Source organism: Bos indicus x Bos taurus, chromosome 19 (genome assembly GCF_003369695.1).
Source record: "Bos indicus x Bos taurus breed Angus x Brahman F1 hybrid chromosome 19, Bos_hybrid_MaternalHap_v2.0, whole genome shotgun sequence".
Classification (NCBI taxonomy): domain Eukaryota; kingdom Metazoa; phylum Chordata; class Mammalia; order Artiodactyla; family Bovidae; genus Bos; species Bos indicus x Bos taurus.
The window spans coordinates 978,648-1,000,941 of NC_040094.1; the positions used below are offsets into that span (position 1 = coordinate 978,648).

Genomic DNA, 22,294 nt, shown 5'->3' on the forward strand with positions numbered 1-22,294 from the left:
CTTTGGAGAAAAAATACTTTACAGTTATCAAACAAGAGGTTTATAGTTATTCTTTCCACTGCCTAATCTGGAGCTATGAACATGAACATTGAATTCTCTAGAAAGTATATTAAAAGTTATCAAAATGCCTAAAATATGTGAATACTAAATAATTAAATAAATAATAATTGCTCTGAGTTTTTCTGTTTATGTCAATGATCTGAAAAATTTCTTACACTCTAACAAAATTTACTATAAGAACAATACTATTTATCAATGTAAATCATCAATTTATTGGCATCATGAACATTCTAAGTGACTTTCCTCTTTAGCAAATTCCTCATGGCAACTTTCACCTCTGCATTTCTCGCTGATAGGATTTAACATGGGATGCAGGATTGCATAGAACACGGTCTCCCACTTGTCTGCAGGGTAAGTGGCCACAGGACGTATATGGGTGAATATACAAGGGACAAAAAAGAGCACCACTACTGTAAAGTGGGAGCCACATGTAGAGAGGGCCTTGTGTAATCTTTCAGAGCCATGGGACTTCAGGGAGCTCAGGATGATTGTGTAGGAGGTAAGGAGTAGGAAAATGAGCAAGGTCATGCCCCCTGTGTTAGCTGCCACCACGAGTCCAAACGTGTAGGTGTGGCTACAGGCAAGTTTTAATAATGAGAAGAAATCACACATAAAGTGACCAATGGCATTTGAGCCACAGTCTACCATGAAAAGAATCTGCACAGTGGCATGCAGGATATCCCCGATCCAGGCCACCACCACCAGGAGCTGGCAGAGCCCCTGTTGCCTGATGGTCGTGTAGTGTAGAGGCTTGCAGATGGCCACGTAGTGGTCATAGGCCATGACAATGAGGACAATAACCTCTACTCCTCCCAGGAAGTACTCCAGAAAGAGCTGACTCAGGCAGCCACCCCAGGACATGGTTCTCCTCTGGTGCAGCAGGTCAGTGATCAATTTGGGTGTGCTCACACAGGTGAAGAAGTCATCTAAGAAGGACAAGTGAGTGAGAAAGAAGTACATGGGAACTCAAAATGTGGGGCTGAGGGAGATGGTGATGACTATGAGGAGGGTGGCAAGCACAATGAATAGGGACATGGGCAAAAGGACAACAAAGAGTATTTTCTGCAGTTGTGGATTCTGAGTAAGTCCCAAGAGAAGAAATTTAGTCATGTTGTTGGGAGATGTGAGGAGCTCCATTTAAGAAGCAATATGTTCTTGGGTCCTGAATTACCTACAAAGGAATTGAAAATTTTACTTATTAATCATGATAGCATGATAGTCTGAATTTCTTAGAACAAAAACAAAGCAGTCACTGGAACTGTGGAGCATGTCCTTGGCACTTTGCCCCAGTCCTTGTTTCATGACTTTCTTATTTTCTCTGTGATGCTTTCCATCTCTTCAGACACCTTGTACTTGTAACCTGTAAATTACCTATAGGGAAACACATGATCTGTAGTTCACTGTGAAAACACTGGGCTATCTCCATGAGATCTGGATTCTCATTCTGGTTCCAGCTCCATGTGCCTCTGCTTAGTATCTCAGTGCCCTGTGCTTCTAAGCCCTCCTCTGCCAGGTTACAGCTTGCATTTAACTCTTAGGTGTGCGTCTTGTATCTTGTAAGGTGACAGGTGCCACACACAGGTAAGAGTTACTTCTTTTTTCATGAGAATTTACATTTGAACCCTCAGCTCTAACTGGAAAGAAAGACATGGTCAATAAAATTTATCGTAAGCAGAGGGTTTCGGGAAATATGCAGAATTCACTGGTGAATCCACCTGGTAGCAATCAAAATACATAAACTATTCAACTGTGTTTTCTCACTAACCATGGTGCCTGACATGATGTCTGCTGTGTCTGAAATCTATTAGATGATAAGTGAATGCTTGGTGAATTGTCATTCAATATGTGTAAGAATATGCCTTATTCCCCAGACCATAAACCTAGGAGGAGTTCGTGTGTTCTTTTATTCTTCTCTGTTTATTATTGCTCTCTACTTTATAAGAGACAAAATAAATATTTGAAAGGGAAGTTGGGAAGTTTAACAGTTTCTGATGGATCTTATGGGGTAAATATGAAAATATTTAATTGCCTTTAGGAAAAAGTATGTTACTGAGTGTTTTTCCTTTCAAGATAACTATAGTGTTTGTTAATTGATATTTACTATTCTTCAAAATTATGTTTCACATTGAATTCAACATAGTTGTATTCAATTAATATATAGCTTCCAAAAAATTGGATAAAAAATAACTATTGCACAGTTTTTCAGTAAAAAAAGATCTTTAAACTAGAGGAAATCCTTATTTAAAAAGTTCTAAAAATGCAAAGTTAATATGGAGAACAGAAAGTTTTTAAGGTAATGTACAAAGATAGGTAACTATACGTTTATACAGATGTACACAGATTAACACAAGCACAAATAAAATCTACTGTTATGTTAGTTACCTATTACAACTTTACTCATTCAAAAATATTTATTGGACACTTACCCTATATATGAATGTGTATCTGTGTATGACGCTGCTGCTTCTAAGTCGCTTCAGTCGTGTCTGACTCTGTGCGACCCCATAGATGGCAGCCCACCAGGCTCCCCCGTCCCTGGGATTCTCCAGGCAAGAACACTGGAGTGGGTTGTCATTTCCTTCTCCAATGCATGAAAGTGAAAAGTGAAAGTGAAGTTACTCAGTCGTGTCCGACTCCTAGTGACCTCATGGACTTCAGCCTACCAGGCTCCTCTGTCCATGGGATTCTCCAGACAAGAGTACTGGAGTGGGGTGCCATTGCCTTCTCCGGTATCTGTGTATACAATTCAGGAAAAGTACCCCTGTTAAATACCCTTAAGAACTGAAAGTTCATTCCCAAACAACATCAAGGCACCCATCCATGAAGGAATCTTTCCACTCTTTTATGTGTCTGCTGCATGCATACTCAAGCCTTCTCCAATTTTCCCATGGTATCCATCTTCCATAATTCCTTGTTACAGGTGACTGGATTACTAAGAGAATGAGAAATTTGGGGACATACATTTCCCAAACAAAATGGAAAACTAAGCATAAATATAATAAAATGTGCTCAGCCAAAATATGTCTTTCCTTTAAAAAACTGAAAATAGAACTTCCATATGACCCAGCAATTCCACTGCTGGGCATACACACCAAGGAAACCAGAATTGAAAGAGATACATGTACCCCAATGTTCATCGCAGCACTGTTTATAATAGCCAGGACATGGAAGCAACCTAGATGTCCATCAGCAGACAAATGGATAAGAAAGATGTGGTACATATATACAATGGAGTATTACTTAGCCATTAAAAAGAATACCTTTGAATCAGTTCTAATAAAGTGTATGAAACTGGGGCCTATTATACAGAGTGAAGTAAGCCAGAAAGAAAAACACCAATACAGTATACTAACACATATATATGAAATTTAGAAAGATAGTAAAAATAACCCTGTGTGTGAGACAGCAAGAGAGACACAGATGTATAGAACAGTCTTTTGGACTCTGTGGGAGAGGGTGAGGGTGAGATGATTTGGGAGAATGGCATTGAAACATGTAAATTATCCTATGTGAAATAAATCGCCAGTCCAGGTTTGATTCATGATAAAGGGTGCTCGGGGCTGGAGCACTGGGATGACCCAGAAGGATAGGATGGGGAGGGAGGTGGGAGGGGGGTTCAGGATGGGAACACATGTACACTCATGGAGGATTCATGTCAATGTATGGCAAAACCAATACAATATTGTAAAGTAAATAATAATAATAAATTAAAAAAAATTAAAGATAAATGAATAAAGAGTTTAGTTTTTAGTTACCAAAATAACCACAGCATTGTAAGTCAACTATACTCCAATAAAAATTGATGTCAAACTGGAAATTATAATTATGAGGAAAAAAATGAGCTTTATTGCATTTTCTTATTCTAAGATATGATATACCAATAGATCAGAAAAGGGTATGGTGTACATAAGGTAAGAGTTAGACAAAAGTAATATAATAACATTATTTTAGAAATAACTGTGAAGAAATAGAAATTACTGTTTTCAAATAATAAATGCTGGAGAGGATGTGGAGAAAAGGGAACCCTCTTACACTGTTGGTGGGAATGCAAACTAGTACAGCCACTATGGAGAACAGTGTGGAGATTCCTTAAAAAACTGGAAATAGAACTGCCTTATGATCCAGCAATCCCACTGCTGGGCATACACACTGAGGAAACCAGAAGGGAAAGAGACACGTGTACCCCAATGTTCATCGCAGCACTGTTTCTAATAGCCAGGACATGGAAGCAACCTAGATGTCCATCTGCAGATGAATGGATAAGAAAGCTGTGGTACATATACACAATGGAGTATTACTCAGCCATTAAAAAGAATACATTTGAATCAGTTCTAATGAGGTGGATGAAACTGGAGCCTATTATACAGAGTGAAGTAAGCCAGAAGGAAAAACACCAATACAGTATACTAACACATATATATGGAATTTAGAAAGATGGTAACGATAACCCTGTATACGAGACAGCAAAAGAGACACTGATGTATAGAACAGGCTTATGGACTCTGTGGGAGAGGGAGAGGGTGGGAAGATTTGGGAGAATGGTATTGAAACATGTGAAATGTCATGTATGAAATGAGATGCCAGTCCAGGTTCAATGCACGATGCTGGATGTTTGGGGCTGGTGCACTGGGACGACCCAGAGGGATGGTATGGGGAGGGAGGAGGGAGGAGGGTTCAGGATGGGGAACACATGAGAAATAAAGGAATAAAAAATTAAAAAAAAATAAAAATAAAAAATAAATAAAAAAAAAAAAAAGAAAAAAAGAAATTACTGTTTTCATTTTTCTTTGGCTCCATACTACTATTTCTAGAAATAAGCTCTAATGGAAAATATTTTTAAAGGAGAAAAATCATTATTTACAAATGTGTCCAACATAATTATTAAGAGCTGTGGAAAATTTAGAAACAATATGGAATGTTGAACACTAGAAAAATTTATCATTGGAATACAGGCATCTCCTTAAATAATGCATAATTTTTAACAGAGGTATTTTTTAAATTGTGCTATATCAAAGAAACTCCTTAGGCTGTAATACAAATTTTAGCAAATTTGGATGAAACTTTGAATTATTCATTTATTATGATATAATTCTAACTAATATTATTTTTCTTCTCAGTAATTTAAGTATATATCAAAAAGGAAAAAAGTTCCCAAAATATTTCTACTTCTAAATTGATAATATTGTACTTGAATCCATCTTTCTTAAATGTTATATATGCTGAAAAAGATGCACACTAATGTAGGAAAGATAAGGATGAAGGATGATAATATGATTTGTAAGATACATTGAAATCTGAGAGTCTATGATTATATGCTTTCAATTTAATCTACAAACATGTCTGACATAGGTCCATGGCCAGGCCCCAGGCAGGTGTCAGTTCACCAATAAAGAGGCAACGATGTAAGATTTAAATCTGCCATCTAGCTCAGGTACAGTGAATGTCTTTGTTGACTTTTAAGTGGTACCTTTGGAGGAACCTTAAAATAGCCACATGTCCTGTTTGTGGGTACATCCTCTAAAGCTTCTCAGTTGTGGCTAATAGAACCTCAGGGGTATTTCACCATATTAGCAGACTTGGCCAGCAAATCAGTTGTTTCCTAAAATTACCTAAACAGCAGAGGAGAACTTTCTTTATTATGCATCTTTAATTTTGACCTCCTTCTTGAGTTTACATGAAGACAGAACACTATGAAAAGAGGGGAAAAAAAAGAAACATTAATTTCTTATGAATTCAGGTATGTGAAAACATATGAATTTATCATGATGTCTGAGTATTTAGTATTGTGTAAACTAAACATTTAGGTGGATAAATAATTGATATTTCAACTTTATTATAGTTATTTGTGGTTTAACTTACATATGAAAATCATGATTTTAACATATTGCTTTCATATACATTAAGTAGTAACTATGAGTCATTATATTAATGGCGCTTCAAACAAGATGAAATTCACAGTACTTCTTAAAGTAGTTGTTTATTATGCCAGTTCTAGAATTAGATAAGCATGATAATTATGAAAGCAATTACATTATTCACCTGTACATAGAGATGGTACTGGCACCCCACTCCAGTACTCTTGCCTAGAAAATTCCATGGATGGAGGAACCTGGTAGGCTGCAGTCCATGGGGTCACGAAGAGTCGGACACGACTGAACGACTTCATTTTCACTTTTCACTTTCATGCATTGGAGAAGGAAATGACAACACACTCCAGTGTTCTTGCCTGGAGAATCCCAGGGATGGGGGAGCCTGGTGAGCTGCCATCTATGGGGTCTCACAGAGTTGGACACGACTGAAGCGACTTAGCAGCAGCAGCTGCTGCAGAGATGGTAAAATGTGCTTATTTCAGCCACTTTCATTGAATAATATTCATATGGAATTTTAAAATAACAGACAATATTATTCACAATTTATAACAAGAAAATTAAAAAAAAATGGAATAAAAATGTCATTTGCTAAGGAGAAGAAGCCAGGTCACTAAGTCCTAGGCCAAGAACTGATCTTTAAGTTATTGTTTTGCAACTAAAGAAGAATGACACATACATTGCCACCAACTGTAAAGCCCATTACAATTATCTACTAAAATAAATAAATATCAATATTGAAATTATTTTATAAATAAATGTTATTCAATTCAACTCCGAAATATTCCTATATAGAACCACACTCGCACACCATGTTCAGATAGTCTGAATGAAACATTAAAACTATCTAAGGCTTCCCAGGTGGCTCAGTCATAAAGAATCTGCCTGCAATGCAGGAGCTGCAGGAGACAGCAGAGCTTTTCTATCCCTGGATAAGGAAGATGCCCTGGAGGAGGAAATGCCTATCCATTCCAGTATTCCTGCTGGGATACTCCCATGGACAGAGAAGCCTGGCAGGCTATAGTCTATGGAATCTGAACACTGAAGACAGGACTGAGTAACTGAGCACACACACAAAGAAATATAAGAGATACAAATTTTGTTGAAGTATCATTGTAAAAATGTCTTGAACTCTTCTTTCAACTCTGGAATGAAAACTAGTGTCAGATCAAAGAATTAGTGTGGACTGACAAAGTTATCATTCTCAACTTCATAAAAGATGGAAATCCATTTACAATGACTCATTGAGTGGTCATCAAATATCTATCTAATTAACTACAGTGCTGAGTAGAGAGGTTGCTTAAGAACCCCTCAGTTCAGTTCAGTCACTCAGTCATGTCTGACTCTGCTACCTCATGTACCACAGCATGCCAGGCCTCCCTGTCCATCACCAACTCCCAGAGATTACTCAAACTCATGTCCATTGAATCGGTGATGCCATCTAACCATCTCATCCTCTGTCATCTCCTCCTCCTATCTTCAATCTTTCCCAGCACCTTTCCCCTACACCTATCCCCTACCCCTTACATTTTTCCCCTACACCTATCCCATATCCCCTACACCTTTCCCCTACACATATCTAGTCCAACTCCCCAAGCACTAAAGAAGCATACAATGGAAGGAGAATGGAGTTAGGCCTAACTCAATGAAAGCTGATCATAAAATAGTTTTTCACTCAAGAAGTTCCTGGAACTATATTGGTAAACTGTGTTTCCAGAATACAACTCCAAGGACAGAGTGGTTTAAAACATTGGAGAGACAGTAACAAAGGTTCCAGACTTAAAGGATAAATCAAAGCTGATTATATGATCTTTATGGTCCTCCATCTTTTTAGTATGTTAAGAAAGTGAAATTTTAATTTAATGATGTTGTTGTGACCATTTGATATCACTTCAAATTTTTCTGCTGCTGCTGCTGCTTAGTTGCTTCAGTCGTGTCTGACTCTGTGCGACCCCATAGATGGCAGCCCACCAGGCTCCCCTGTCCCTGGGATTCTCCAGGCAAGAACACTGGAGTGGGTTGCCATTTCCTTCTCCAATGCATGTAAGTTAAAACTGAAAGTGAAGTCTCTCAGTCGTGTCTGACTCTTAGCAACCTCATGGACTGCAGCCTACCAGGCTTCTCTGTCCATGGGATTTTCCAGGCAAGAGTACTGGAGTGAGGTGTCATTGCCAACAGCTTAAATACTGTACAATTAATTTTCATAATCACTGATAATTTTTCCCAAGAGAACAAAAAGCAAAATATAAATTTAACTATTAGTTATCTTCTTCCTAATTTATATTCCACTAGCAAGGCATACAGCTTTCTGAGAACCAACTGCTTCTATAGGTAGGCACACTATAGAGGTATGTAAATACTATAGAATGCCTTCCAATTTCTAGAAAACAAGAGAGATTCCGATAACATGCTCTCTTTTCTCTTAGATTCTTTGAAATGATTTAGGAAGAGTAAAATTTGAATTTAGAAGAATGATGATCTGAATACAAGCTCTGTCTCTGATAATATGTAGATTATTTAGCTCTTTTGAACTTTATTCCTCCTCATCAGTAAAATGGAATAATCATAATTATACCTACCTTGGAGAATTGCTGTTAGTGTGAGTAAGAAATATAAGAAGGGTTTTATAGTAATAAAATATGAAAAAGTAAAGATGTGATGTGAAGAATCACATGTGAAGAAGACTCACTGGAAAAGACTCATGCTGGGAAAGACTGAAGGCAGAAGAAGGGGACAACAGAGGACGAGATGGTTGGATGGCATCACTGATTTGATGGACATGAGTTTGAGTAGGCTCCAGGAGCTGGTGATGGACAGGGAAGCCTGTCATGCTGCAGTCCATAGGGTCACAGAAAATAGGACACAACTGAGTGACTGAACAATAACAATAAATAAATTAATTACACTTTCCTAATTAGACAATGTTAAAAATGGTACATCAGCGTTTCCTTTTGACTGATTTATAATATCTTACTAGTTCTCCCATTAATCAGTGAACTAAACAAAATATTTTTCTTGTATTTAATTTATATTTTGCGAACATCCTGATTTAAATTAATCCCCCCCCCCCCCCCCCCGGATAATGCAATCCTGCTGTTTTTAGAGAGAAAAGCTAAGACTCATACAAGTATAGATATCCTTAACCTGTGTGGCTTATTTATTTATGTGTTTTCAACTGCCCCGGGTCTTACTTGCTGCACTCAGGCTTTCTCTAGCCATGGCAAGCAGGGGATACTCTTCTTTGCTATGTGATGGGGTTGCCTTGCTTTGGCTTCTCTTGTTGTGGAGCAGGGACATAGGCTTGTGGATTCAGTAGTTGAGCAACTGGGCTCAGTATTTGTGGCCTTCGGGCTTAGTTGCTTCAGGACATGTGGAATCCTCCCCGACCTGGGATTGAACCTGTGTCCCCTACATTGTTAGTCAAACTCTTAAGTATTAAATGTCCAGGGAAGTCTCCCTGTGTATTATTTAACTAATTTTTTTTTCTGTTTTATTTTGTCTGGGGTTTATCTGTATATGGCCTGTTTATAGGAATCTCCTTTAAAACACTGTTTAGAAGTGAAATAAAATGGTCTACTAAGTCTTTCTCATCTGTGCCCATTTTCACATTTTCAAAACTATTATAAGTTCTGAGATGATAAAGTACTAAAGAAATTAAGCCCAAGAAGATGAGGACTTTGAAAATAAAGAAGCTTTCTTTTGAGACCACAGAGAGCTCTTTACTCTTTTATTCCTGTAAAACAAAACAAAGACACATCTAGGAGACAATTCCAAAAACAATATGGCTGCAACTTATGTCGAAGAGTGTTTCTTCTAGATTTTTCTCTAGGAGTATTATAGTGGCCAGTCTTAATTTATGTCTTTAATCTACTTTAGGTGTATTTTATATATGATGTAAGGGAATGCAGTTGAAGAGGGAATCTTTTTTCCACTGTATATTCCTGTCTCCTGGGGACAAACTTGAACAGCTTAGTGAATATACTCACCCAGTACCATGCTCTGGCATTGCTGTGTGGTCAAATCATGAAATAAATAACTCCAGTTGACCACTGAGTGTGACCAAGCAGCATTTGTGAAAAGAAACATGGCATGTTGTAGCCAGAGAAGTTGACTCAACATGTAAAGAATCCTCCTGCAATTCAGGAGACATGAGACAGTCATATTTGATCCCTGGGTCAAGGAGATTCCCTAGAGGAGGAAATGGCAACCCATTCCAGTATTTTTGCCTGGAAAAGTCCATGGACAGAGGAGTCTGGAATGCTACCATCCACAGGGTCACAGAATCAGACACCCAACTGAGTACATGGCACTTCCGTCTGCTTAGACAGTCAGAGAATCCCTGATTAATAAAGAGTGATGTAATAATGTAAGATGACCTGATGTCCTCTAGGTGCAGCGAGGAGCATTGCAAGGATCCCCACTATCCAGAAAGTTCACATTAACCACTTCACTTTTATGAATAAGAAAAAGGAAGGGGATTTTTTCTTTAAAAAAAAAAAAAAAAACACCTCTGTTACTATTCTATTGTTGTGCTTTCATACAAGTGAAGTGATGTAACTGCAAATTTCAAAAAGAAAAAGCTTGTAGTGCTGAAATATACTGTTACAGATGAGACAAGACTACCACAAGTTTGACACCATCTTCTCAAGAGACAAATTGAATCATTAAGACTGCAGATAATTTTCTTATTTACAGACCTACACATGCCACAGACAACTAAGGCTATTTAAGAACATAGATGGCCATTATAAAAAAATCTACAAGCAATAAATGCTGGATAATGTGTGAAGAAAAGGGAACCCTCTTACACACTGTTGGTGGGAATGCAAATTGACACAGCCACTATGGAGAAGAGTATGGAGATTCCATTAAAAACCAGGAACATTCCCACCAACAGTGTAAGAGGGTTCCCCTTTCTCCACACCCTCTCCAGCATTTATTGCTTGTAGACTTTTGGATTGCATCCATTCTGACTGGTGCAAAATGGTACCTCATTGTGGTTTTGATTTGCATTTCTTTGATAATAAGTGATGTTGAGCATCTTTTCATGTGTTTGTTATCCATCTGTATGCCTTCTTTGGAGAAATGTCTATTTAGTTATTTGGCCTATTTTTTGATTGGGTCGTTTATTTTTCTGGAATTGAGCTTCAGGTGTTGCATGTATATTTTTGAGATTAGTTGTTTGTCCGTTGCTTCATTTGCTATTATTTTCACCCATTCTGAAGGCTGTGTTTTCACCTTGCTTATAGTTTCCTCTCTTGTGCAGAAGCTTTTAATTTTAATTAGTTCCCATTTGTTACAGCCACTATGGAGAACAGTGTGGAGATTCCTTAAAAAACTGGAAATAGAACTGCCTTATGATCCAGGAATTCCACTGCTGGGCATACACACCGAGGAAACCAGAATGGAAAGAGACATGTGTACCCAAATGTTCATCACAGCACAGTTTATAATAGCCAGGACATGGAAGCAATCTAGATGCCCATCAGCAGATGAATGGATAAGAAAGCTGTAGTACATATACACAATGGAGTATTACACAGCCATTAAAAAGAATACATTTGAATCAGTTCTAATGAGGTGGATGAAACTGGAGCCGATTATACAGAGTGAAGTAAGCCAGAAAGAAAAACATAACGCATATATATGGAATTTAGAAAGATGGCAATGATAACCCTGTATGCAAGACAGGAAAAGAGACACAGATGTATAGAATAGTCTTTTGGACGCTGTGGGAGAGGGAGAGAGTGGGATGATTTGGGAGAATGGCATTGAAATATGTACATTATCATATATGAAACGAATCGCCAGTCCAGGTTCAATGCATGATACTGGATGCTTGGGGCTTGTGCACTGGGATGACCCAGAGGGATGGTATGGGAAAGAGAATGGAGTGGGGTTCAGGATAGGGAACATGTGTATACCCGTGGTGGATTCATATTGATGTATGGCAAAACCAATACAATATTGTAAAGTAATTAACCTCCAGTTAAAATAAATAAATTTATATTAAAAATAATAATAATAAATAAAAACTAGGAACTAAACTACCATATGACACAACAATCCCACTATTGGGCATATACCCTAAGAAAACCATAACTGAAAAAGACACATGCACTCCAGGGTTCACTGAGGCACTATGTATAATAGTTAGCACATAGAAACAATCTAGATGTCCATTGATAGATGACTGGATAAGGAAATTGTCATACATACACACAATGGAACATTGCCTAGCTTTAAAATAAATGCATTTGAGTCAGTTTCATTGAGATGGATAAACATAGAGCCTATTAAACTGAGTTAAGTAAGTCAGAAAAAGAAACTCATATATAGTATATTAAAAGATATATATGGAATCTAGAGAGATAGTACTGATGATCCTATTTGCAAAGCAGCAAAAGAGACACAGACATAAACAACAGACTTGTGGTTACAGTGGCAGAAGGGGAGGGCAGGAAGATTTAAAAGAGTAGCACAAAAAAGTACACATTACCATATGTAAAATGGATAGACAGTGGGAGTTTGCTGTATGACCCAGGGAACCCAAAGCCAATGCTCTGTGCCAATCTAGAGGGGTGGGATTGGGACTGAAGTGGGAGGGGGGTTCAGGAAGGAGGGATTCATGTTGTTGTATGGCAAAAAGTATCACAATATTATAGACTAATTACTCTTTAATTAAAAATAAAATTCTAAAAAAATAGAGCAAATGAGTAATTCTAAATTTTCTGGCCTATTTTTAGTGGCAAGGAAACAATTAGATTTTGAATTTTTCCTTCCTCATTTTCTTGGTGCCTCACTTTTGACTTTTGTTAAATTCATAGGGGAAAAAAAATCAGCTGCAATTCCTTCACTCAACTGCTCCTTCTCAATGGATCTATTGAAAAAATGTCTATCCCTTATTTGCTTTACTACAGGCTATGGAAAAATAGAAGATCTGAGTCAATGTTCTGTGAAGAAAAAACTGATTTCTCCCAAGTAACATGTATGCAGAATTTAGTAAAGTAAATGGAAGACACTGGAGTAAAACATACTCTAAAATCATGAAACTAGGAGATTATAGTTCTTTCCTTTGCCTAATCTGAAGCTATGAACATGAACATTGAAGACTCTAGAAAGTATATTAAAACTTATCAAAATACCTAAAATGTGCCAATGTTAAATAATCAACAAATAGTTTCTGGGCTTTTTTTTTTTTTTTTTTCTGTCAATGATCCTCAGAACCTTTACTCTCACAATTTACAACAGGTACAATTCTACCTATGTATATAAATAATCACTTTCTTGGCATCGTGACAAGCCTAAATTACTCCCCTCTTCAACAAACTCCTTATGGAATTTTTCACCTCTATGTTTCTCACTGTATAAATGATAGGATTAAACATAGGAGTGAGGATTGCAAAGAACACAGTCACCCACTTGTCTGAAGGGTAAACAGCCACAGGACGTGTGTAAGTGAATATACAAGGGACAAAAGACATTACCACTACTGTGAAGTGGGCACCACATGTAGAGAGGGCTTTGCGTCGTCCTTCAGAGCCATGGGATTTCAGGGAGCTCAAGATGACTATGTAGGAGATGAGGAGCATGGAAAAAATAAGCAAACACATCCCCCCCGTGTTAACTGCCACCACCACTCCAAGTCTATAGGTGTCACTGCAGGCAAGTTCCAACAGTGAGAAGAAATCACACATGAAGTGATCAATGACATTGGGACCACAGAAGATCAAGTCCATGGTGAAAAGAATTTGCACAGTAGCATGCAGGATCCCCCCAGTCCAGACCACCACCACCAGGAACTGGCAGAGCCCCTGTCGCATGATGGCCGTGTAGTGCAGAGGCTTGCAGATGGCCACGTAGCGGTCATAGGCCATGACAATGAGGATAGTGACCTCTGATCCTGCCAGGAAATGTTCCATAAAGAGCTGAGTCAGGCAGGCACTCCAGGAGATGGTTGTCCTCTGGTACAGCAGATCAATGATCAATTTAGGCGTGGTGACAGAGGTCAAGAAGGCATCTAGGAAGGACAAGTGAGTGAGGAAGAAGTACATGGGGGCAGAAAGTGTTGGGCTGAAGGAGATGGTGATGACAATGAGCAGGTTGGCCAGCACCGTGAATAAGAAAATGGGCAAAAAGACAATGAAGAGTATTTTCTGCAAGTGTGGATTCTGTGTGAGTCCCAGGAGAACAAATTTGGTCACGTTGTGAGGAGGCATAGGATCCATTTAGGAGCTGATGCATTCCTGGGGCCTGAATTATCTACAAAATAATAATAAATGATAGATTTTAATCATGAGAGAATTATAGTCTGCATTTCTTAGAGCGAAGACCAAGCAGTCCCCATGACTCCAGAGCATGTCTTTGGCCTCTTACTTCCTTGGTGATGCATGTCATTTCTTCAGACATCTAGTGCCTGCCCCCTGTAGGACAACATTTGATGTGTAATTTACAGAAAACACTAGGATATTTACATAAGATCTGGATTCTCCTCCATTGTCCAACTCCATATGACTCAGCTGAGTTATCTCTGTGTCCCATGTTTCCATGCCCTCGTCTTTGTCTTATTGTTGTTCACTAACTCACATATGGTTCTTTGCTACCCCCATGGACTGTAGCACACCAGGCTCCATGGGATTTCCCAGGCAGGACTACTGGAGTGGGTTGCCATTTCCTTCTGTTGGCTCCTCTGTGTCTGTGAGGTTGCAAATTGTCATTCTCAGATGCATCTTGTAAGGTAAGAAGTGCTACTCACTGGTAAGTTATTCCCTTCACCATGAAAATTTTCATCTGAACCCTAGCTCTTACTGAGGAAAGAAAGACGTGGTCAACAAATATTTATCATAAGTAGACAGTTTAGGGAATATGCATATGCCACTAATGACCAGCTCTACCTGGTACCAAGCTGGAATACATAAGCTACATGCCTTCTCGTGCTCTCTCCCATCTTCCCATAAGAAATTGAATACAGACTATTGCATAAATAATAGAGTGAGAAATTTGGAGTTATAAATTTCCCAAAGAAAAGCAGAAACATAAATTCAGTAAAGTATAATTAGCAAATACACTTTCCCTTCAAAGATAAATGGATAAAAATCATTATTTTTAATTGTCCACGATGAACACAACAGGAACTTTCCTGGTGTTCTAGTGGTTAAGACTGAGGCTTCCAGTGCAGGGGTGCTGATTCAGTCCCTCATTGGGGAGGTCATATCCCCATACTTCATGGCCAAAAGTCCAAAATGAAGAATAACAGAAGTGATATTGTAACAAATTCAATAAAAGCTTTAAAAAGTCCCCACTTCAAAAAATCTTTAAAGAATAAACACAACGTTGTAAATCAACCATTAACCACTAATTCCAAAACTTAAAATTATAAGGAAACAAATGATAAGAGCTTCATTGTAATTTCTTATTCTAATATAGGATCCCTCAACAGAACAGAAAAGGGTATAGTGTACAAAGACTAAGAGTTAGATATAATTAATATAATAAAACTTTTAGAAGTATCTCTGAATAAATAATTTGAGTTTTCAGTTTTCTTTAGTGACACTTCTTCTTCAGTGTTTCTTCCTCAAACACTCTTTTGAGGAATAAGACCTAATGGAAATACTTTCAAAGTAGAAAACTTATTCTTTACCAATATGCTCAACACAATTATTAATAACTGTGGAAAATTTAAAACCATATAGAATGCTCAACACTGGAGAAATGGTTAATTGAAATATAGTGCATGTCTGAACAATGTACTTTTTAGCAGAGATATTTTAAAAAATTGTTCAGCATCACCAGAATAGCCGTCATTTGTAACACAAAGTGGAGAAAATTTTGGATGAAAATTTGAATTGTTTATTCTAAGTTCATCTAATTAATTTTATTATTTTCTTACTAATTTAAATATATAGCAATTAAAAAAATCTCTACTTCTAAATTAGTAGTATTGTACTTGAAATCTATCTTCCTTGATGGTCTGTATGCTGAAAACTCATTTTAGTGTTAAATAGTTGAATGTGAGAGGTGATAATATGTTACAACATCCATTTCTACCTGAGAGTCTATGATAAACAGTGTATGATTTCTTTGGGGAAAAAAAAAATCTCACCTATGAACGGGTCTGATGTAGGTCTGTATTAGGTCCTAAAGAAGCTGTTCATCAAGAAAGAAGCAAATGCAAGATTTTAAAATGCCAATTGGCTCAGCTATGATAAGTGTCTTTGTTGGCTTATAAAAGGGTTCCTTTGCATGAACTTTAAAAGTAGAAACATGTATTCTATTTGTGGACAAATTTGTAAAGTTTCCTTCTTGGCTGTAGTTAATGGGATCTCAAGGGTATTTCATCATCATTAGCGGGTCTTGCCAATAATGCAATTGTTTCCTGAAATTAACTGAACAGCAGAGAAGAACTTTTAGAGCATTCACTTTTAATTTCAAATTCCTCCCTAAGTTTGCATGAAAGCAAAATCCAATGACAGGAGGAAAATAAACAACAACAAAAAATAGTTGACCACTTATGAATTTAAGCGGGTTTATTATGGGCTAATTATGGAGTCTGAATATTTAGTACTGTGTAAATTAAACCTATGTGGGTAACTAATAGATATTTAAATTTTATTAAAATTATTTGCATTCTAATCTACTCTTTACTCAAATCAGAATTTTAACATATTGTTTTCAAATATATGTCCTAATTCGCTTTGGTCATGTCCCACTCTTTACGTCTCTATGGACCGTAGCCCACTAGGCTCCTCTATCCATGGAATTCTCCAGGGAAGAATAGTGGAATGGGTTGCCATATTCGCCTCCAGGAGATCTCCCTACCCCAGGAATCAAACCCATCTCTTACATGTCTTGCTTTGGCAGGTTAGTTCTTTACCACTAGCACCACTTCACAAGCCCTTTTAAATATGTGTTAAGTGATAATTATTGATGAAATTATAATATTGGCACTTCACACCATGTGAAATTTACAGTACTTCTTCAAAGTAGCTTTTGTGCCAATTCTGGAATGAGGTTAACATGATAATGATGGAAATAAATAGATTATTTAGCTATACTTAGAGATGTGAAAACATATTACAGTCATTTGTATTTCATTGTATAATATCCGTATAGAATAGAAATAAAACATTCACAACTTATAGCAAGTAAATGTAAGACAGGGAATGAGAATGTCATTTGCCAGATGTAAATAAGAAGCTAGGACAATAAATACTGGACCAGGATCCATATGTTAAATTACAGAATTACAGCTAAAGTGACATGAAACATTTATGCTGCTACAAACTGTAAGATCTATAAAAATTATTTACTGAGAGAAATAAATCCCAATATTTGAAATTATTTTGTAAAAATGATTCGATTAGTCCCAGAAATGCTCCTATATAAATCATACTCACCACATAATGTTCAGATATACTCTCAATGATAAGAATAAAAATAACTTGTACTTACCTCTAGATTGACTCCAGAGAATTGTGAGCGGCATGCGTCATGAAAGAAAAGCTATTAAGAAAAACGAAATCATGTGGTCAAACCTAGCTTAACTAGAAACTCCAATATTGTTGTTGTTCAGTTGCTCAGTTGTGTCCAACTCTTTGTGGTGGCTGCAGCACATCAGCCTTCCCTGTCCTTCACTATCTCCCTGAGTTTGCTCAAACTCATTTCCGGTGAGTCAATGATGCCATCCAACCATCTCATCTTCAATTGCTCGCCCACAACCTTTCCCACTATCAGGGTCTTTTGCATTGCTTTGACTCATCACATCAATTGGCCTAACTACTGGAGCTTCAGCTTCAGTATCAGTCCTTCCAATGAATATTCAGGGTTGATTTCCTTTAGGATTGATTGGTTTGATCTCCTTGCTGTCCAAGGGACTCTAAGAGTCTTCTCCAGCACCACAGCCTGAAAGCATCAGTTCTTTGGCTCCCAGCCTTCTTTATGATCCAATTCTCACATCATAGCTTTGACTAGATTGGTCTTTGTTGGCAAAGTATTGTCTCTTCTTTTTAATACACTGTCTAGGTTTGTCACAGATTTTTTCCCCCCCACAAGGAGCAAGAATCTTAATTTCATGGCTGTATTCACCATCTGCAGTGATTTTAGAGCCCAAGGAAATAGTCTGTCACTATTTATGTTTTTTTATGATCTATTTGCCATCAAGTGCTGGGGCCAGATGCCATGATCTTCAATTTTAGAATGCTATAATGCTATTTGTGGTGGGAAATGCCAAAGACAGTCTGAAAGAGGATTTTAAACTATATAAAGAACTATAGGATATATGGATTTTGCAAAAGTGTTTTCACAAAAAAATGTCTAGCACTCTTCTATCAACTCTGAAATGAAAACCAGAATCAAATCAGATAATTAGTATATACTGACATGGTTATTATTCTCAACCTCATAAAAGATTGAAGTCCATTCACGATGGCCTATTGAGTAGTCATCCAGCTTCTACTTAAAAATCTACAGTGTTGGGTAGATAGATTGCTTTAGAACCTATACGCCTGCCTCACCCAATTCCCAAATGCTAGACTAGCATTAAAGGGAAAGAGTGGAGCTAGGCCTAAATCAATGAAGGCTGTGCATGAAAATAAGTTTTCAAAAGAGGAGTTCCTGGAACTATACCATGAAAGTCTGTTTCCAGAATACAAATCCAAGGACAAAGTGGTTTGGATCATACAGATACAGCAATACAGATTCTCAAACTCAGGGGTGAGAGAATCAATTCCTTGGCAGGTTGATAAGAAGTCTGGGGTCCCTGAGGAGGAGAAAAGGGCCTGGGACTCTCAAAGAGGAGATAGGGGTCTGGAATTCTCAAGGAAGAGGAAAGGACAAACTTTTTTATCTTTTTCTTTTTTCCCTACATTCCTTAGTAAGGATTATATATAACAGCAAAGTATCCTTCTTGAGGATGATTTCTCCTTCCTTCTGGCTAATCCTGTTATCTTAAAATATAAATTGTGGGAGTGGTTATGGTAAGATCTTTACAACCTTGAGACATTATTTTTATTTATTGTAATAATTAATTTAAAAACTGTATAACTCTCTTGCTTAGACTACTGAGGGGGGCACACTCCATCTCCCTTCTGATGTCTATGTCAGAAGGTTTCTCTGTCCTTTTTCACTTTAATAAATTCTGCTACATAAATGCTCTTGAGTGATGAAGCCTGGTCCCTGGTCCCGAAGATAAATCTTCTTTGGAGATCACAAATCTAACAAATTTCACCATAAGCTATCATCTTGGGGGCTCATCCAGGATCTTCAGGACAAGGTAAGAACAATCAGAGCTCTAGCCTGTCTGCTTTCTCAGTATACATGTTTCCTGCTTTACTTACTAACTCTATGGTGTGCCTATGTGAATGAATGACACACCCTGAAGAAGTGATGAACCCTGCTTTGTGGCTTCACAGTGCCTTGTAATGACTGAAGGCAGCCCTCCAAAGGAGAGCCTTGTCAAGGGTTTATACTGATCTGCCAATGCCAAGAGACACCCAATGTCCCTCCCAGGGGAGCGGCCAGAGATGGGCAAAGCATGTGGACCGAACTTCCCTTTCTCAGTCACCTTTTCCTGGTCTCTTTTACCATTTCATAATTGCATGGGAAATTACAACTACTAACCTAATCTATCAGATTATCGACTTCTCAAGGGAATTGTGATCCATACTGTTACTACGTATTGTTACTTAGACCACAAGTATGGAAGCCTAGCCTTGCTAGGAGCCGAAATTTACAGGAACATGTTTGGGAGTAAGGCAGAGCTCTAGCTCCAGGAACGTCTCTCAGGGTAGAGGGCAGTCTCTTTTGTCTGCCCACCTCAGGGGCCAGCCACCTGAAAGTGAGTCTTTGTCATGGCTGTGCCACCGATCTTTGTGGATAGAGGCACTGCTGGTGACCGTGAGGTTTTTGAGGACACAGACCAGGAATTTCAGGATCTGGTCAGATTGGAAGTGCAAGGGGCTTCTTCCTTTGGCATCACTAGTTCTTAGTGGACCAGAGGAGGCTCTCTGGTGGCTTTTGTCTCAACTCCTTAGATATTCCTTTTGTGGAATCTGTGGGAATGAACCAGAAGGATTGGCCCCAGTAGCTTGAGGACAAAAATTGCTTTTTCCTCACTGGCCAACCCTCCACCACCTTTTTTGCTATACTGGTGTGGTGACACTCACAAGGGAATCTTCATTGTCTTTCAGCCCTTCATGACTCACTGCTTCTACTGTGGTCAGGACTGTATTCAGAAATGTGCATAAGGATATGAAAGATGGATGCTCCCCCTAGTAGTCCTAGCTTGGGAAAGATTCTGGAAAGCTACACTGTTAACACTCTGGGTGGCAGCAGAAAAAAGAGCAAATCAAACAAAGGTCTTGGTGATAAGGAACTGAAAATAAATCTGGGATGCCATCAGGTCTACCCCTGGTGCATTCTACCCTGCCTCAGTGGTAGAACTGGGAGGGATGAGTAAGATGCCTGCATTGGTAGGGGACGGGCTAAGTCTGACAGGGAAGGAAGGATTCAGTGGAAAGTCTGTCTACACCCCTGTCTAGGGTAGGGGAGGATGCTTCCGGTGTAAAAAAGCCATGGCTGTGGATGCCACTTTTTTCTCTCTTACAGATGGGAGCTATCACTTCCAGAAACACTTCGTTACAATGTATTTACAAAACTGGGACAAGTTTGATCCACAGAATTTTTTTAAAAAGACATGCTTGATCTTATTCTGTGATACTGAATGGCCACAGTATCCTTTGGAAGATGGGGGACACTGGCCTGTTGAAGGGCTTTTTAATTATGATACTGTTTTACAACTAGACCAGTTATGTAGAAAACAAGAAAAATGGGTAGAAGTGACATATATGTTGCTCTTTATCTCTCTGTGAGACATGCCAGACTTATGTCCTAAGGGTGAAAATTTGTGTCTGAAACCTTCAGCTCCCTCCAGTCCTCTTACTTTGTCCTTGTATCTGGGGTTCCAAACTGAACAGGCTGAGAATCAGAGGGCACCCTTTTAGGACAGGTTGCCTCAGTCTCATTAGACTATTTAGAGGACATGTCTTGGGACAGACGCTGACCCCCTGACTCAAAAACTTGAGATTTTGGGTAAGCTACTAATTTTGGAGATAAATGGCTTTAATGTGAGATAAGGGAAATAGGGAACATGAAATAGCCCCCCTACCTTCTGGGAGCCAAGTGGTTCACATAACAGCCACTTTGTCAGATGTATTCTTGAAAGACTCAAGCAAGTGCACACAAACACTTTAAACTATGCTAAGTTGGCTGACATAGAACAGGGAGAGAAAGAAACTCCTGGTAAACTCCTAGACTATGGCAAGCTCTCTGCAAGATTACTGATGTTGATCCTGAAAGTTCAGAGGGAGAAATAATCTTAAAAGATAGATTTCTCACTCAATTAGCTCCAGATATTTGCTATTAGTTACTAAAACAGGTGTTTGGAACAAATCAGTCTTTAGAAAAATTGTTGCAGTTGGTTCAGACCCTATATTATTGTAGAGAATATGAGGAGAAAAATAAGAGCAAAAAAGAAATGGACAAAAGACTGAAGCCCCAGCATTGCTGTTAGACCTGGTCTGAAACAGCCTGAGAAAAATGCCCAGAGGGATGCAGGTTAAAAGGGATGAGTTTGTTATTACTGTGGAAAGGAGGGGCATCTCAAGCAGGATCACCCTCAGGCATGTAAGCTGCCACCGGCTCCATGTCCGGTCTGCAAAGGACCACACTGGAGGAGAGACTGGCCTCTGTGGTGTAGGCCCCAGAGGTCAGGCTTTCGAGACAATCAAGACCAAACGTGCCCAGGGGTCCCCACAAAAGCTCTCGTCCTAATTACACCTGAGGAAACCTGGTTATTAATAACTGTAAAGGGTCAATCATTTGATTTCTTTTGGACACTGGGGCAAATTTCTCTGTGCTCACTGAAACCTGTGGTCTGCTTTCCTCCCAATCCACTACTGTAATGGGGCTGTCTTCACGAGCCAAATGATATTATTTCAGTCATCCTTTAAGCTGCAACTAGGGCTCTGTGCTACTTTCGAAAGTTTCTAATCATGCCAGAGTCTCCATTACCCCTTCTGGGGATATACTGAGCAAGGTCCAGGCCTCTGTTCTCATGAATATGGAACCTGCTCTTTTAATTGAATAAAATGTAAACCCTAAAGTGTGAGCTGATGGAAAAATTGGGTCGAGCACAAAACACTGTTTCTGTCGTTATCAAGCTCAATGACCTTCACCTATTTTCACATCAAAAGCAACACCCACTAAATCCCAAGGTTAAGGAAGGGTTAAAACCCATTATGACCAACCTAGATAGCATATTCAAAAACAGAGACATTACTTTGCCAACAAAGGTCCGTCTAGTCAAGGCT

General features: G+C 38.5%; 1 protein-coding gene and 1 pseudogene across 1 annotated transcript; both read right to left on the reverse strand.

Annotated features, from left to right (window-relative positions):
* Nucleotides 1–290: 290 nt before the first annotated feature.
* On the reverse strand, nucleotides 291–1,197 carry LOC113878232 (annotated as a pseudogene).
* Nucleotides 1,198–13,231: 12,034 nt separating this feature from the next.
* Nucleotides 13,232–14,155, reverse strand: LOC113877396 (olfactory receptor 140-like). The gene has a single exon (XM_027517464.1). The coding sequence runs from the start codon at nucleotides 14,153–14,155 to the stop codon at nucleotides 13,232–13,234; it is 924 nt and encodes a 307-aa protein (XP_027373265.1).
* Nucleotides 14,156–22,294: the final 8,139 nt, after the last annotated feature.

Bases quoted from the DNA above. Each gene is read 5' to 3' on its own strand.
- LOC113877396 (XM_027517464.1), bottom strand. From the start codon at position 14,155: ATGGATCCTATGCCTCCTCACAACGTGACCAAATTTGTTCTCCTGGGA.